This window comes from Muntiacus reevesi, chromosome 16, assembly GCF_963930625.1.
Source record: "Muntiacus reevesi chromosome 16, mMunRee1.1, whole genome shotgun sequence".
NCBI classification, from domain to species: Eukaryota; Metazoa; Chordata; class Mammalia; order Artiodactyla; family Cervidae; genus Muntiacus; species Muntiacus reevesi.
The window spans coordinates 35,004,799-35,019,352 of record NC_089264.1 but is presented as its reverse complement, the minus strand read 5'-3'; the positions used below and the strand labels follow the sequence as shown (position 1 = coordinate 35,019,352).

At 36.9% G+C, this 14,554-nt stretch overlaps 1 protein-coding gene and 1 non-coding gene across 2 annotated transcripts; one reads left to right on the top strand and one right to left on the bottom strand.

The window, feature by feature from the left end:
• Nucleotides 1–286: 286 nt before the first annotated feature.
• On the bottom strand, nt 287–393 carry LOC136148181 (U6 spliceosomal RNA). The gene has a single exon (XR_010659466.1). It is a non-coding gene; the product is annotated as a U6 spliceosomal RNA (small nuclear RNA).
• A 4,132-nt stretch (nt 394–4,525) lies between these two features.
• Nucleotides 4,526–11,412, top strand: SPP1 (secreted phosphoprotein 1). Its single transcript, XM_065907253.1, has 7 exons — nt 4,526–4,610; nt 5,702–5,769; nt 5,887–5,925; nt 8,241–8,321; nt 8,836–8,877; nt 9,652–9,957; nt 10,665–11,412. Exons 2-7 carry the CDS (start codon nt 5,716–5,718, stop codon nt 10,986–10,988), a joined length of 846 nt encoding a protein of 281 aa, XP_065763325.1. The 5' UTR covers nt 4,526–4,610; nt 5,702–5,715; the 3' UTR covers nt 10,989–11,412.
• Nucleotides 11,413–14,554: the final 3,142 nt, after the last annotated feature.

Sequence of the window (14,554 nt, the reverse complement as noted above, 5' to 3'; positions counted from 1 at the left end):
TTCTGAAATATTCTAATTTCATGTCTGAACTTTTAAAAGAACTTCAAATGAGTTCCTTTTTATGGCTGAGTAATATTCCATTGTATGTATGTACCACAACTTCTTTATCCATTCATCTGTTGATGGACAACTAGGTTGCTTCCATGTCTTGGCTGTTGTATACAGCATAGCAATGAACATTGGAGTACATGTGTCTTTTTCAATTATAGTTTTCTCAGGGTATATGTCCAGTAATGGGATTGCTGGGTCATATGGTAGCTTTATTCCTAGTTTTTATTTTATTTTTTAAAATATGGAATGCTTCAACAATTTGCGTGTCATCCTTGCACAGGGGCCATGCTAATCTTCTCTGTATCGTTCCAACTTTAGTATATGTGCTGCCGAAGCGAACACTATTCCTAGTTTTTAAAGTATTAGCCATACTGCTCTCCATAGTGGCTATGCCAATTTACATTCCCACCAATAATGCCAGAGAGTTCCCTTTTGAGTCAGTTATAATGAGGTGGATGAACCTATTGTCTGTTATACAGAGCAAAGTAAGTCAGAAAGAGAAAGACAAATATCATATATTAGCGTATACATATAGAATCTAGAAAAATAGTACTGATGAACCTATTTGCAGGATAGGAAACATCCAGACATAGAGAACAGACTTGTGGACACAGTGGGGGAAGAAGAGAGTGGGACACATTGAGACGGCAGCCTTGAAACACATACACTACCATATGTGAAGTAGATAGTTAATGGGAAGTTGCTATTCTTCTACCCGGTGCTCTGTGACAAGCTAGAGGGGTAGGATGGGGGAGGGGGAAGGTTCAAGAGGGAGGGGATATACGCATACTTATGGTTCATTCATGTTGCATGGCAGAAGCCAACAAAATATCATAAAGCAATTATCCTTCAATTTAAAATAAATTTTAAAAAAACCCTTATCATCAACCCTTGTTTCCCTCCCTCTAATAAATAATTCCCTTCTTCCCTAGACTACGTATGAGTAAATGATTGAATAGTAGGCTTCCAATTAAATATAATTCCCAACTTCTCAACGACAGATAGCAATGGCACAAGATCAGCGTTTTATCTGAAGCTTTACTCAAGGGAAAAAATATTTACAGAGCTGAAAAAGTCAAAATTGTTGATTATACTTAGTAAAATATAATTACAAATACCCAAATAAACTAGAAGTCAATATAATAAAGTCCACCAAAACAGGTGGACACAAATTTTCTTATTATATGAAAATTTTCACGTAATTTGTGGGGGAAAAAACACAATGTTTTTTATGCCTCCATACATCCTCTTACACTGTTTACATTTTATGATCACAACTCACTCTTCATTTCAGTTTAACATTAAACTTATTCCCTTTCTGGATACAAGATTTACAAGGAATTTGATCATATTGACCTTTTGAGTCTAACAACCAAGGATTAAACTAATTCAAGAATGGAAATAGTGTGGAAATGCTACAGATCAAGCCTCTCTGATTCAAGTTATTTAACATGCTAATTCTGACAGCTGGAAAATCTTACTCCGAAAAAAAAATAAGTGTCAGCAGCATGTCTGATTATGAAAAGCTGGAAGCAGGAGTCTCTTCAAAAATCAGAATGGGGCTCCCTCAGTGTCTTAGTGGTCAAGAACCGCCTGCCAACCTAAGAGACGCAGGTCCAGCTAGTCCTCTGCGCCACATCTATTGATTGAGCCTGTGCTCCAGAGCCGGGGCAGCTGCAACTGCTGAAGCCTGAGAACTCTGGAGCCCGAGCTCCGCAGCAAGAGACGCCACTGCGATGTGAAGCCCAGGCACCAAACCCAGAGAAAAGCCCAGCAGCAACCAAGACCCACCTCGGGCAGAAACAAAATAAATAAGTAAAATCATTCACAACAGAATGACGCACTATACATCTCATACTTTGCAGAACCGTCTCTACCACAAACCATTTTATCCTCTCTGAACATGCCAGACGTGTTCCTAAACCATGAATTCACAAGCCTTTACTCTGAGTGAGCCTTGCGATCAGCAACCTCTTGAGCGAGTGTGGGAAACAGGAGTCACAGGTGACACCTGGGGCTGCCGAAGACAACACAGCAGAAAAGAATGTTTTTCTTCTCTTGGCCTCTGTGTCCCCTGTTAATGTGTAGCGGGTCATTGTTGGGAAATATATCCTCACCTGACGTTCCAAGAAATGGAGGGCCTCACGGTTTCATGGCTCAGTCATTAAATGCATGAACGTTCCATCCTGCCGCAAATCACTGACGCGGCCGGGCTGTGAAGTCCTTCTCAGAAACGCTGCCACCTGGTGGTAATCGGGAGCTATGACCGGAAGGGCCGTGTGGGTCATGTGGTTCATCTCAGGATGGCTGGGGGCCAGCAGGATCTATTCCTATAACCTCCTAACTTCCTATTAAATCATTCCCGTGGGCTCAGAGTAAACCATACTGAATCCTGTGGAAATCTTGGAGATTTTTTTTTTAGAATGTGTGAGCTTCCCTCCGCTACACTGACAATATGACAGTTATGTGGGTAATGTGTTTAAAGGGAAACAACAGTTTTTAAGAGCAGAAATAAGAAATCTGTTTTTGCAACTTTATAACCTATATGTTTTATATTTTATAGAGGTAGCTGCCATCTGAGTTGTTAAAATGTGTGCTTAGAACCCACAAGTCAAAAACATCAATTTACTTGAAATGCATCCAATTTAAAAGAGCCATATTCCACCTGCTCCCCACCCTCAGTCTGCCACCAAATATCTACAAATCTATGATTTAATCAATTAAATTTTGATTTTTTGAAAATTATTTAATTAATAGTTATATTAAAAGCAAAATTGGGGGGACGTCTCTGGTGACCCGGCATCTAAGACTCCACACTCCCAATGCAGGGGGCCCAGGTTTGATCCCTGATCAGAGAACTAGATCCCAATGCCACAACTAAGAGATCCCACATGCACCTAGGACCTGGTGCTGCCAAATAAAAGTTTTCTAAAAAGCAATTTGGGTAAATAGGAGCTGACATATTACATATGGCCATTTATAATAAATAGGCCATTATAATAAATAGGGTCATTTATCGTTGCTCTCACTTTTTACATGATTCTTACAATGGAAGTGTGAGATAAATGAATAGTACAATATCCATTTCACAGCTGAGAAAGGTAGATGAAGAGGTTAAGTAATCTTGAAACAATATTAAATGTTTAAAATGAACTCAGAGCTCTGCTACCCCTAATTTCTGTTCCAATATTCAACCATTATCCATAATTTTCTTTCAAACACCTTTTAAATGCCCAGTAAAGTTTTTTTTAATATAGAATTTTTATTTTCTTATTCAGTAACCAATTTTATATATCCTGAGAGAAAAATTAGAAAATGACAATTAAGCCAGTCCTTCAGAGGAGTGCAAAGTATCCTGTTGATGTGCAGTTTAAAAATCTTATATCCGATCTTATTCCAATAAATCATTCCATTTAGAGTTAATACAAATCATGACTACCTTCTTCCCCTAAAAATCTTAATAATTGTTAAAAGGTTAAAATACATACATACAGTGGTTAAAATATGCAGGGTATTTGCAAATATGTGGGAGGTATTTTTGTTTTACGCATTCTAATTCACTTAAATCTCTCAAAAACCCCACGAACTCTGCATTTGACAGACGAAGAAACAAGTATAGATAGGCTAAATGATTTGCCCAAGGTCACACAGCTAATTTGTGCAGAGTAGAATTCAAAGCCACATGCCGGCTCCTGAAACAGCACTTTCAAGCAGTAACCCTGCTCTTGGTCGTAAGCTACTTTACTTCTGCCACAATGAAAATAAATTACCATTCTTTTATTTTATGTAGCAGTTATCAGATCCATCAGCTCCAAATAATTCAAACCATGCAACAAAAATCCATGTCCTTGAAAGTCATTGTGAATCCAATTTAATGAACGTGACTGGGGATTTTAATGTTTCTAATGCCGTTTGTCTAAATGACAAGCTGCTGCACACTTGAAACTCAAAATGAAGCTTAAGTAAATATGGAGGAAGGGTATCTGAACTCTTTATATGTAGCTGAACAATAGCCTGGTACCTCTTAAATAAGTATAATTCCGTTGCATAGATCACATTAATCTGTTATTTAAAACAAAAGAAACAAAAATCTATTCTATTTAATTTTATCTAGGACTGATTTAGACAATATTTTCTTCTAACTCAGAAATAAACTCTTTTCCCTCTCCCTTTGTCTTCATGGGCCCTCTAGATGCCCTTCCAGGATGCTGAGAGTCAGTGCTATGAACGAAAAAGATAGTTAATGATATTGTACATAAGTAATGTTTTAACTGCAGGGTAGTGGGTGTTTGCGTGTGTGTGCGCGTGTGTGTGTGCATGTGTTTGTTCTGTGACCACAAAACCAGAGGGGGAAGTGTGGGAGCAAGTGGGCTGGGTAGTGGCAAAACGCCTCATGACACATCTCTCCGCCCCCTGCGTAGGTGGAGAGCATCTGGAGCAGCCTTTAAATTCTGCAGATCCTGGTTGTCAGCAGCAGGGAGAGCAGGCCAGGAGGGCAGCAGTGAGCACTGCATTAGCATCACAGGGGACTGGACTCTTCTCTGCCGCCGCAGACCAAGGTAAGCCTGCAGTTTGCTACATGACCCCTGTCCCCTCTGTGCACTGCCTCATTGCATTGGGAAGGTCAATTTGTAAGGAAAAGAGTATAATGGTAAACGCTGTTAATCAGACTTAAGTCGTTCTTGTCTTCTGAATATGCATGCCAGATCCAGGGCGGATGTCCTGCAGGAAAGGTGGCTGGTTATTTTGAAAGACACTCGAATATAAAACTTAAAAATATTTCCATGCAGTCCTCAAAAGAACTGAAACTACTTTTTTCAGTCAGGAAATAAAAGAAAAATTCTATGCCCCTTTGGAATGATTGAATATACGTCATTTTAAATGGATAGATGACCATGGGACATTTAAAAGGAAAATGCTTTTTAGTATTCATATAAGCTGATGTTAATGCTAATTTTTAATGATTTGATTTATCCCTCTTTCAAGGGAAAAAACCCTTTCTGAATATTTTCACCTCTGTATTTAGCTATTAAAATTTCACCAAAATATCTATATGATACTGTTTAGACTTACAAAGAGAAAAGCTGTTGACTTCAATGTTTTCGTGTTCATTTCAAACTTCCAGAATACCTTGACTTACTAACTTTAGAGACAGCTTCATTTCACCTAAGTAATACCTTTTAAATAATTTAAGTTGAAAATCACATTTGAAATGCATGTTGGATAATGGAGACAGCAAGTTTCTCTTTCTTATTTTTATTTTCTCTCTTTGTGTTTTTCTTCTCTGAAAAATAAATATTCTCATTCTTGCTTTATTATTTTAATTCAGTTACTGCTGATCTGTTTTTAGGTTTAGATGGCTGGAGATATCAAGTAGTAATGGTGTAATCTCTGAAATTCTAAATGTTACAGTTGAATAAATATAGACTTGTAAAATTCCCCTCTCCCTTGCCTAATAGTGAGAGATGGAAAATAGAGGTGACAGTACAAATATTAACTCAAAAGATCATAATATTAAGAAGAAATTTGTCAAGTATTTCCACACAAAATACATATTTATTTGTGGTGATTTTGTAATGTGGTAGCCTAAAAAAGCATCACTGTTTTGACCTTAGAAAAGATAAAATATTTCTTACAAAATATTTTGCAGGAAAAATCATTACCATGAGAATTGAAGTGATTTGCTTCTGCCTCTTGGGCATTGCCTCCGCCCTTCCAGTGAGTACAACTGAATCTTTTTTGAAAAAAAAGTCCTTATAATAAATGAATTGTGTGTTTCAATGTTGCTAGGAATACATTCACACTGTAATCTTTCTTCACCTTTCTATTTCAAAGGTTCAACTGACCAATTCTGGCAGCTCTGAGGAAAAGCAGGTAAGCATCTTTTTGGTTTATTATATAGTTATTTATGCAACTGCTGCAAGATGTACTAAAAACATATGACAATTTTACTTATTTGCACAGTCAAACAAAATAACCGATAAGTATTTATTGGGTGCCTGCTATGGTTCTAGTGCAGTACCAAGCATAGAATTGCTTTTAATTAATACAGTCTCTTAAAACTAAACTAGATTTCTTAATACAATAAAATGATGCTTTATGCCAATCATTTCTATAAAATGAGTTCTGTGAAGTTGTGTGACTTTTGTTTCCATGAGTCAACCTAGTTCTAGAAGTAAAAAAATCCATCTTTCACTTTACTTAATGGCAAGCTAAGTTTAAAATTCACTTCACGTATTGGAGAGCTGGCATAACCATAATATTCACAGTATCTCTGAAGATATTTGCTAAGAAACCCATTGTCTTAAAAAAAAAAGTACATTTATGCTGTTTGTATCTATTGTGCTTATCAGATGACTTTAGATTTTTCTAACCAAACATAAGACCAAATCAGTCTCTTCATAATTATTCCACTCAGCACCGTAGATGTACCTGTCCCTCCACAATAGGTGAAACCATGCCAGCCAAACAACAAATGGGTATTGTCCCAAGGCGCTTGGACAAAAAGGCACACAGGGTTCAATCCCAGATAAACAGAATAAAGGCCAATATAGAGCTGTCTGAGGTCACTGCAGTTAGATTGCTCAATGAAGATGTTAGGAGGAGTGCTGCAGGGGGTGTTTGGATACGCAAATGAGCATGTGTAGTGTGTCTGTTTTCCAACTGATCTAATAACACAAGTGTTGAATCACAATAATAAGCCAGAAAATTAACATTTCCAGAGAAAATAGAGGTCACGCTCTTCAAGGCAAGAATTAGTGCCTTTTTAATAGAATAAAATATGGCACATGAAGCCGTGGCAGTGTAAGTGGTTAAATGTTACTTAAGTTACTTTTTAAAAATTATAAACTTATCTTATAAATACAGATAAAGCCTGATTACATACATCATCAGAAAAATATATTAATTATATATCAATTATAACATATTTGTGTAAATATAATATATATTTATACAAATATATATTTTAAAGAAAAAATAAGGAACCTTTGAACTCATCTACAGCAGTAGTATTCACATTTTTTAGTTAAAGAAAGCCCTTCTTTCAGCAAAAACCTTCATAGAAGTCCAATATGAAACTGCTCTGGTTAGAGCCAGACATGGGGAAGCCCAAAGTGGTACTGACTAGTTTCCTTCCTTCCTTCCGCTCCTTGGCTGTGAAAGAATTCTTGGAGCCCCTAGGGTGGCTCTTCCCAATGACAGAGATGTGAAGTGATTGCCCTGGGTCATGCAACCCACCAGATGACACTTACTCAGAGCAATTTCCACTCCTCTGCACCAGCATCTTATTGCCATTTCCCAGATAAATAATTTGGCTGAGTGAAAGATCCTTCCATTCATGTCTTTGGCAACTTACATCAAGAAAACTTTTATGCAATGGTGTTGATATTATATTTCTGCACTGTCCACTAAGGTAGCCATAAACACATGTGACTATTGGACACTCACAATGTAGCTAGTGCCAGAGAAGGTAGTTTTCTTTATTAACTTAAATAGCCATGAGTTTCATGGCTAGAGGATACCATTCATGACAGCACAGCCTGAGAGAGTTTCTTCTTCCATAGAGGAAGGAAAAAAGGAAGACCAGTGCTAATTAAGGGCACCTCTGATTTAGCTGTGTTTCATCTGAGGAATTTCAGCTATCAGACGTAGAACAGGAAGGCAGTGTATCATCATTGTGAGGAGCCACTGGATTTAAACCCTGGCTCTGCTATTTACTATCACTGAACTTTATTGTGGGCTTCCCATCTGGTGGCTCAGATGCTAAAGAATCTGCCCGCAGTGCAGGAGACCTGGGCTTGATCCCTGGATCAGTCAGGAAGATGCCCTGGAGAAAGGAATGGCTATCCACTTCAATATTCTTGCCTGGAGAATTCCATGGACAGAGGCTAAAGGAATAATAGTAATAATGATGAGACTCATCTCAGGATTAAATGAATTAGTATTTATAAGTCACTTTGATAGTGTGCCTGGCTTACAGTAAGTGTTATGTAAAAGTCTGTTAAATGAATCTATCAGAAAGAATAAATTATGAAAGACATCACTAAGGTTCTAATTGACTAAATAATGCATATTATGCTTATCTGTGAAGATTGGGGAAGAATAGTTATTTCAGCTTATCACTTAGAGGCCCCTGTTTCTTTAAAAAATAATAATAATAATGACAAATATGCAACTCTCTTTTGTAGCTTAACAACAAATACCCAGATGCTGTAGCCACATGGCTAAAGCCTGACCCATCTCAGAAGCAGACTTTCCTAACACCACAGGTATTTTTCATTTTAATTAACTCTAAATATTAAAATTCTCACAATTAAAGAACAACCACCACAAAAAAAAAGCCACCAAGCAGGCCATTTGGGCTGGTTAAATGGATCTTTCCTGCCTGGTGGGCTTCCCTGATAGCTCAGTTCGTAAAGAATCTGCCTGCAACGTGGGAGACCCAGGTTCAATCCCTGGGTCGGGAAGAGTCCCTGGAGAAGGAAATGGCAACTCACTTTAGTACTCTTGCCTAGAAAAGTTCCATGGACTGAGGAGCCTGGTAGGCTACAGTCCACGGGGTCACAAAGAGTTGAACACGACTGAGCAACTTCACTTCACTTTCCTGCCTGTTTGTAAATGTGAGTTTAGGACACCAATTGATCTGTTGGGTTGTCTTCCCGCTTAATCCTTCCACCAATGAGGCTAGAAAAATAAGACCTGCTTTGGATGGAAAAAGCAAACTTTTGAATAAAAAAGTTAAGTGTGTATGATGTACACTGATTTGTGTCTTTTCTTCTTCAGAATTCTGTGTCCTCTGAGGAAACTGATGACAACAAACAAAATGTGAGTTTTCACTTTGATTCTGATGTCTGTTGTGCCTTAGACTCAGGAAGGCACTCTTTCTCCTAATGACATTGCCCAGGTTCAAATTCTGGCAAAACTCCATTAGCAAATCCTCCAGGAACTAGTTTTTATTGGGACTCTTAATATATTTGCTGAGCAAAGGGATAAGTTAAATTTGCTTTCCTTAAGATTCTATTTGAAGATGCTAAGACTCTATAAGAGAAGTTAGGTAAATGACCCAGGATATTTGCAAATCAGAAGTGTAATAGACATTAACTGCAGTTTCTACACATGGATAAGAGAGTCACCTTTTGATTATCCAGGTTAATAGGGAGGTGATTTCAGTTTTGGGGGTGTGCATTAATACATGGATTCTCTGATCCCCTGAGAATTCTCATTTCAAATAGAAAAGGTAATCTCACAATTATGTATCTGTATTTGTTGGATCATTGAATTTGGTAAGTCAGTGTTTAATATGAACAAGGAAACACAGTGTCATTGATACAAATCTTATAACTCATACATTTGGCTTGAAAATATCTATGAAAATAGTTTTTATGAGAAAGCAAGAAAGATGCCTTAGGATTCCATTTACCCTTGTGTTAAAGGGGAAGTTGGAATAGGCTCACTTTAGCATTTAAAAGCCATTAAGTGCTTTGTTGTGAACACAAAGATTCTAAAACTAAATAAAGATAGTAAAATATTAATTCACTGTAAAGACTAAGGGAAAATAAAAACCCTGACACCCATTTTTCTGGCCGTCTTGATTTCTAGACCCTGCCAAGTAAGTCCAACGAAAGCCCTGAGCAAACAGACGACCTAGATGATGATGACGATGAAAACAGCCAGGACGTCACTTCTAATGACTCCGACGATATTGATAACACCGATGACTCTGACCATTCCAACGAGTCTCACCATTCTGATGAATCTGATGAAGTTGATTTTCCTACTGACATTCCAACAACCGCAGTTTCCACTCCACCTATCCCTACAGAAAACACAAATGATGGCCGAGGTGATAGTGTGGCTTATGGACTGAAGTCAAAATCTAAGAAGTTCCGCCGATCTAGCATTCAGGTAAATCTTGAATAGACACATCAGATGGTTATGATTAGAGTCCAGTTCTAGGAAACTAGAGTCTGTGTGCTCACTTATGCATTCATTCAGCAAGCATTATTACTTTATGATCACTGAATACAAAACCTTTTCCCACTTGGTTTTTGCGTTCAAGTCCACATAACTTCTCCTTAATTTTGTCTCTCAATCACAATGCAATTTTTTCAAATCTTGCTTAAAAAGCACTTATTGTATTCACTTTTTAAAATTAAAAATGACTTTGGAAAAGAGTAATTATTTTCACAATATAGTGGTCATATCTTGAAGTTAAACACATAAGAACTGGAGAGTTGCAAATCACACTGACTTTATAGTCAAAGGATCTGGATATGGTGCATAGCCTTGCCATTTACTATTGACTTTACTTTTAGCTTTTGATTCATTTTCCCTTTATGTAAAACAGATGATGAGACATACCTCATAGATTTCCTCACATACATAATTCATGTACTTATTAAACTAAAGGAGATGACATAATGAAAGGACTTGGTTTTTTAAAAAGTAATATGCTAGTATTTTCTTTTCTTTTCTTTTCCTTTTTTGCTTCAGCCAAATTTAGACATTTTTATAGAATACTTTGGTGTGGAAGTTAGAAGGCATTAAAGAATTACAGTGCTTCCCTCCCTAGCTGTTCACTGAATTCTTCTCCTGTTTGTGCTGTGATTCAGAGTCCAGATGCCACGGAGGAGGACTTCTCATCACACGTAGAGAGCGAGGAGATGCATGATGCACCCAAGAAGACGGGTCAGCTGAATGACCACAGCAAGGAAACCAACAGTAGCGAGCTTTCCAAAGAACTCAAGCCGAAGGCCAAGGATGAGAGCAGCAAGCATTCCAATGTGATTGAGAGTCAGGAAAATTCCAAAGTCAGCCAAGAATTCCATAGCCTTGAAGACAAGCTAGACCTCGATCATAAGAGTGAAGAAGAAGACAAACACCTGAAAATTCGCATTTCTCATGAATTAGATAGTACCTCTTCTGAGGTCAATTGAAAGGAGAAAATACCATTTCTTACTTTGCTTTTAGTAAAAAGAAAAGGATATATTAAAGCAGGGTGGGAGACAATATGAAGTGCATATTTCTCAGCTTAGTTGGTGAATGTATATGTGTGTAGATCTGGAAACAGATCATGTTTTTGATCATTAGTTTAGTGTGTGGCTTCATAGTAACACCCTTATAAACTAAAAGCTTCAGGGTTTAGTCTATGTTCTTTCCACATAAAAAATGCAAACCATCACAGCATTTTAATGTTTGCTACCTTTTTATGAATAGAAATTTATGTAGAAGCAAACAAAATACTGTTACACACTTCTAAGAAAGAATATAAAATTTCATGTCACTATGATCTTTTGTTTTTTTAAATTAGTATATATTTTGTTGTGATTATTTTTGCTGGTGTGAATAAATCTTTTATGTTGAGTGTAATGAGAGTCTGGTGGTATCAGTTGTGTTTCTTATTTGGTTTCCTACAGTTGCCTAGCAATTATAAATGTAATCAGTTTAATTACATTAACATGCTGGACATAATACAGAGCAATCTAAGACCTGCTGGGTCAATTATACAGCCTCTGACTGAGCTAAAGTTCCTGTCAAGGAAAGAAGAGTCAAGCAGGGGTTGATATTTAATCAGGAACACGCCAAACATGCGGGGGTCCGTGGGTCACTTCCACTCGATGAAAGCAACCTTTTTCTAGTGTTCACAAAGCTGATGCAAAAGTTAATAAGGGCTTCCCTAGTGGCTTAGTGGTTAAGAATCCTCCTGCCAATGCAGGGGACGTGGGTTCAATTCCTGATCCAGGGAGATCGCACATGCAGGGCGAGCACCACGAGAACCGAGCCCACACACCTAGAGACTGTGCTTCACAACAAGAGAAGCCACCACAACCAGAAGCTCCCGCACTGCAACCAGGAATAGCCCCCGCTCCCCACAACTAGGGATAGCCTGTGTGCAACAACAAAGACCCAGCAACCAAAAATAAATGAGTCTTTTTTTAAAAATGAAAAGCTAATGAATGCCTAGATTCAACAACAAATAAATTTTACTGTTTCTTATCATTCTCCATTAATTCTCTCAATAAGTTTATTGCTTTCTTGCCCTTGGATGACAACTTGGTAGTCCCCATAGCTATTCTGATCATCTGTAGATATTGAACAAATAGTCCTTTTTTTAATTGGATAAAACCTAAATGCAGTTTCAGCTAATACTCAGAATTTTCAACTTCATTCAAAACTAAAAGTTCTGGAAATCTGAAGTGGAGCATGTGCCTTTATTTCATGCTTTGCTCCTCTGCTCTTCTGAAAACTAGAAATCCCATCGGAAAATTAATTCTTTATTAAACAACTCTTCGGATAAAGTGGAAAATTTTAACTTGCAGAATTTCTAAAAAAGTGTTGTAATGAAATGTAAACTCAATAGAGTACAGTTAAACTGGTGATCACAGAAAATTCATAGCCTTAAATTCTTGCAGCAACAACAAAATAAAAGAATGAAAATAAATATATAAATATATTTAGTTCCCACCTTAAAAATTAGAAAAGAACAACAAAGGAAAAGAAAGCATAAGGACATAATAAAGTTAAAAGTAAAAGTAATGAGGTAGAAAATAGGAAAGCAATAGAAACTAATCAATCAAAATGCTGATTCTTTGTTAAAAAACCAAATCAGCACAACAGATGAACCACTAGCTGACCCAATAAAAGAAGAAAGGGAGAAAACACAAATAAGAAATAAAAACAAGGAGATAACCAAGGGCATGACAAAATTTTAAAAATCAAAAGTGACTTACTTTGCACAAGTCAAACAGAAAATCTAGGTGAATTGGATTATTTCCCAGGAAAATACAATTTACCAAAATTGACTTTGCTAATCATAGAAAACACAAATGGAAATTTTCTATAGTGGAAAAAGAAAAAGTTATCAAAGAACTACCTATAAAAACTAGGCCCAAATGATTTTACAGTGGAATTTTATCAAAACTTCAAAGACTAGATAATCTCAATACCATTTAAATTGTAGCAGAAAAGGAAAACTCTCAAATGACCTTTATAAAACAAGTATTACTTTGACACAAATCTGGTAATGATTGTAAACACACACATACACACACACACAACTATAAATCAATCTCACTTGTGACTGGCAATGGGAAAATCCTAAATAAAATGCCAGCAAATAGAATCTAAAATCAAGTTTAAAGAATGCATCATCATCAGGGGGATTTATTTCCAGACAATGATGCTTCAGTATTAGCAAATTCATTCCTATAATGGACCACATCATTAAATCTAGACAGAAAGATGTCATATGATTAGATCTCCATCCGAATACTAGCATCATTATTAATGAAGAAGCATTACAGGTATTTCCATTAAGAACAAAGACCAAATAAGTTTCTCCTTTCTCTCTGCTATTATATAACATAGCTTTGGAAATACAAGCTAGCAATCATAAGCATTTAGATGCATAAGAAGTGAGAAATAATTTATGTTTTTATGTAAACTAATACTACACCTAGAAAACAGAGAAAAAGTACTAAAAATAACAACTAACAAGTTCTGTAAGGAAGCAAGATATAAAATTTAGCTGAAAGTATATTTACAAAAAACACTAAGTGATCATTTGAAAGATATGATGTTATTAATATATAAACTAATAAAGATAAAATACTTATCAGAAAATGTGCTAAAACTATTTTGGAAAACTGTGCAACACTCCTGTAAACCAAAAAAAGAGAGGCCTGAAACAAATGGAAAGGCTCTGTTTATTCTCACACAGGAAAATCCATCATTAACATATTAATACTCCCTTCATAATACATAAATGCAATGTGATTCCAAATAAAATAAAAGTCATTTTTTCCCTGAAGCTATGCAAGCTAATTCTATAATCCATATGGAAAAGTAAACATATAACAATATGAAGGAAAATCCTGAAAAATAAAAGCAGTAAGGGAGAACTAGCCCTAACAAATATTAAGACCATAAAGCCTCGCTAATAAAAACACTGTGGTATCAGAAAATAAATATATTTTTGTTGTTCAGTTGCTCAGTTATGGCCAACTCTTTGCAACCCCATGGACTGCAGCATGCCAGGCTCCCCTGTCCATCACCATCTCCCAGAGCTTGCTCAAACTCATGTCCATTGAGTCAGTGATGCCATCCAACCGTCTTGTCCTCTGTCATCCCCTTCTCCTCCTGTCTTCAATCTTTCCCAGGATCGGGGTCTTTTCTAATGAGTCAGCTCTTTGCATCAGGTGGCCAAAGTATTGGAGCTTCAGCTCCTTCCAATGAATATCCAAGACTGATTTCCTTCAGGATTAACTGGTTTGATATTTCTGCTGTGCAAGGGACTCTCAAGAGTCTTCTCCAACACCACAGTTCAAAAGCATCAATTCTTCGACACTCAGCCTTCTTTATGGTCCAACTCTCACATCCATACATGACTACTGGGAAAACCACAGCTTTAACTAGATGGACCTTTGTTGGCAAAGTAATGTCTCTGTTTTTTAACATGCTGTCTAGTTTTGTCATAACTTTCCTTCCAAGGAGCAAGCGTCTT

What these genes read in the sequence shown, in the direction of transcription:
- SPP1 (XM_065907253.1), top strand. Translation starts at nt 5,716, where the DNA reads ATGAGAATTGAAGTGATTTGCTTCTGCCTCTTGGGCATTGCCTCCGCC. An exon ending in GCATTGCCTCCGCCCTTCCA is followed by an intron (nt 5,770 to 5,886) that starts GTGAGTACAACT and finishes TCTATTTCAAAG; the next exon opens with GTTCAACTGACCAATTCTGG. An exon ending in TCCGCCGATCTAGCATTCAG is followed by an intron (nt 9,958 to 10,664) that starts GTAAATCTTGAA and finishes GCTGTGATTCAG; the next exon opens with AGTCCAGATGCCACGGAGGA.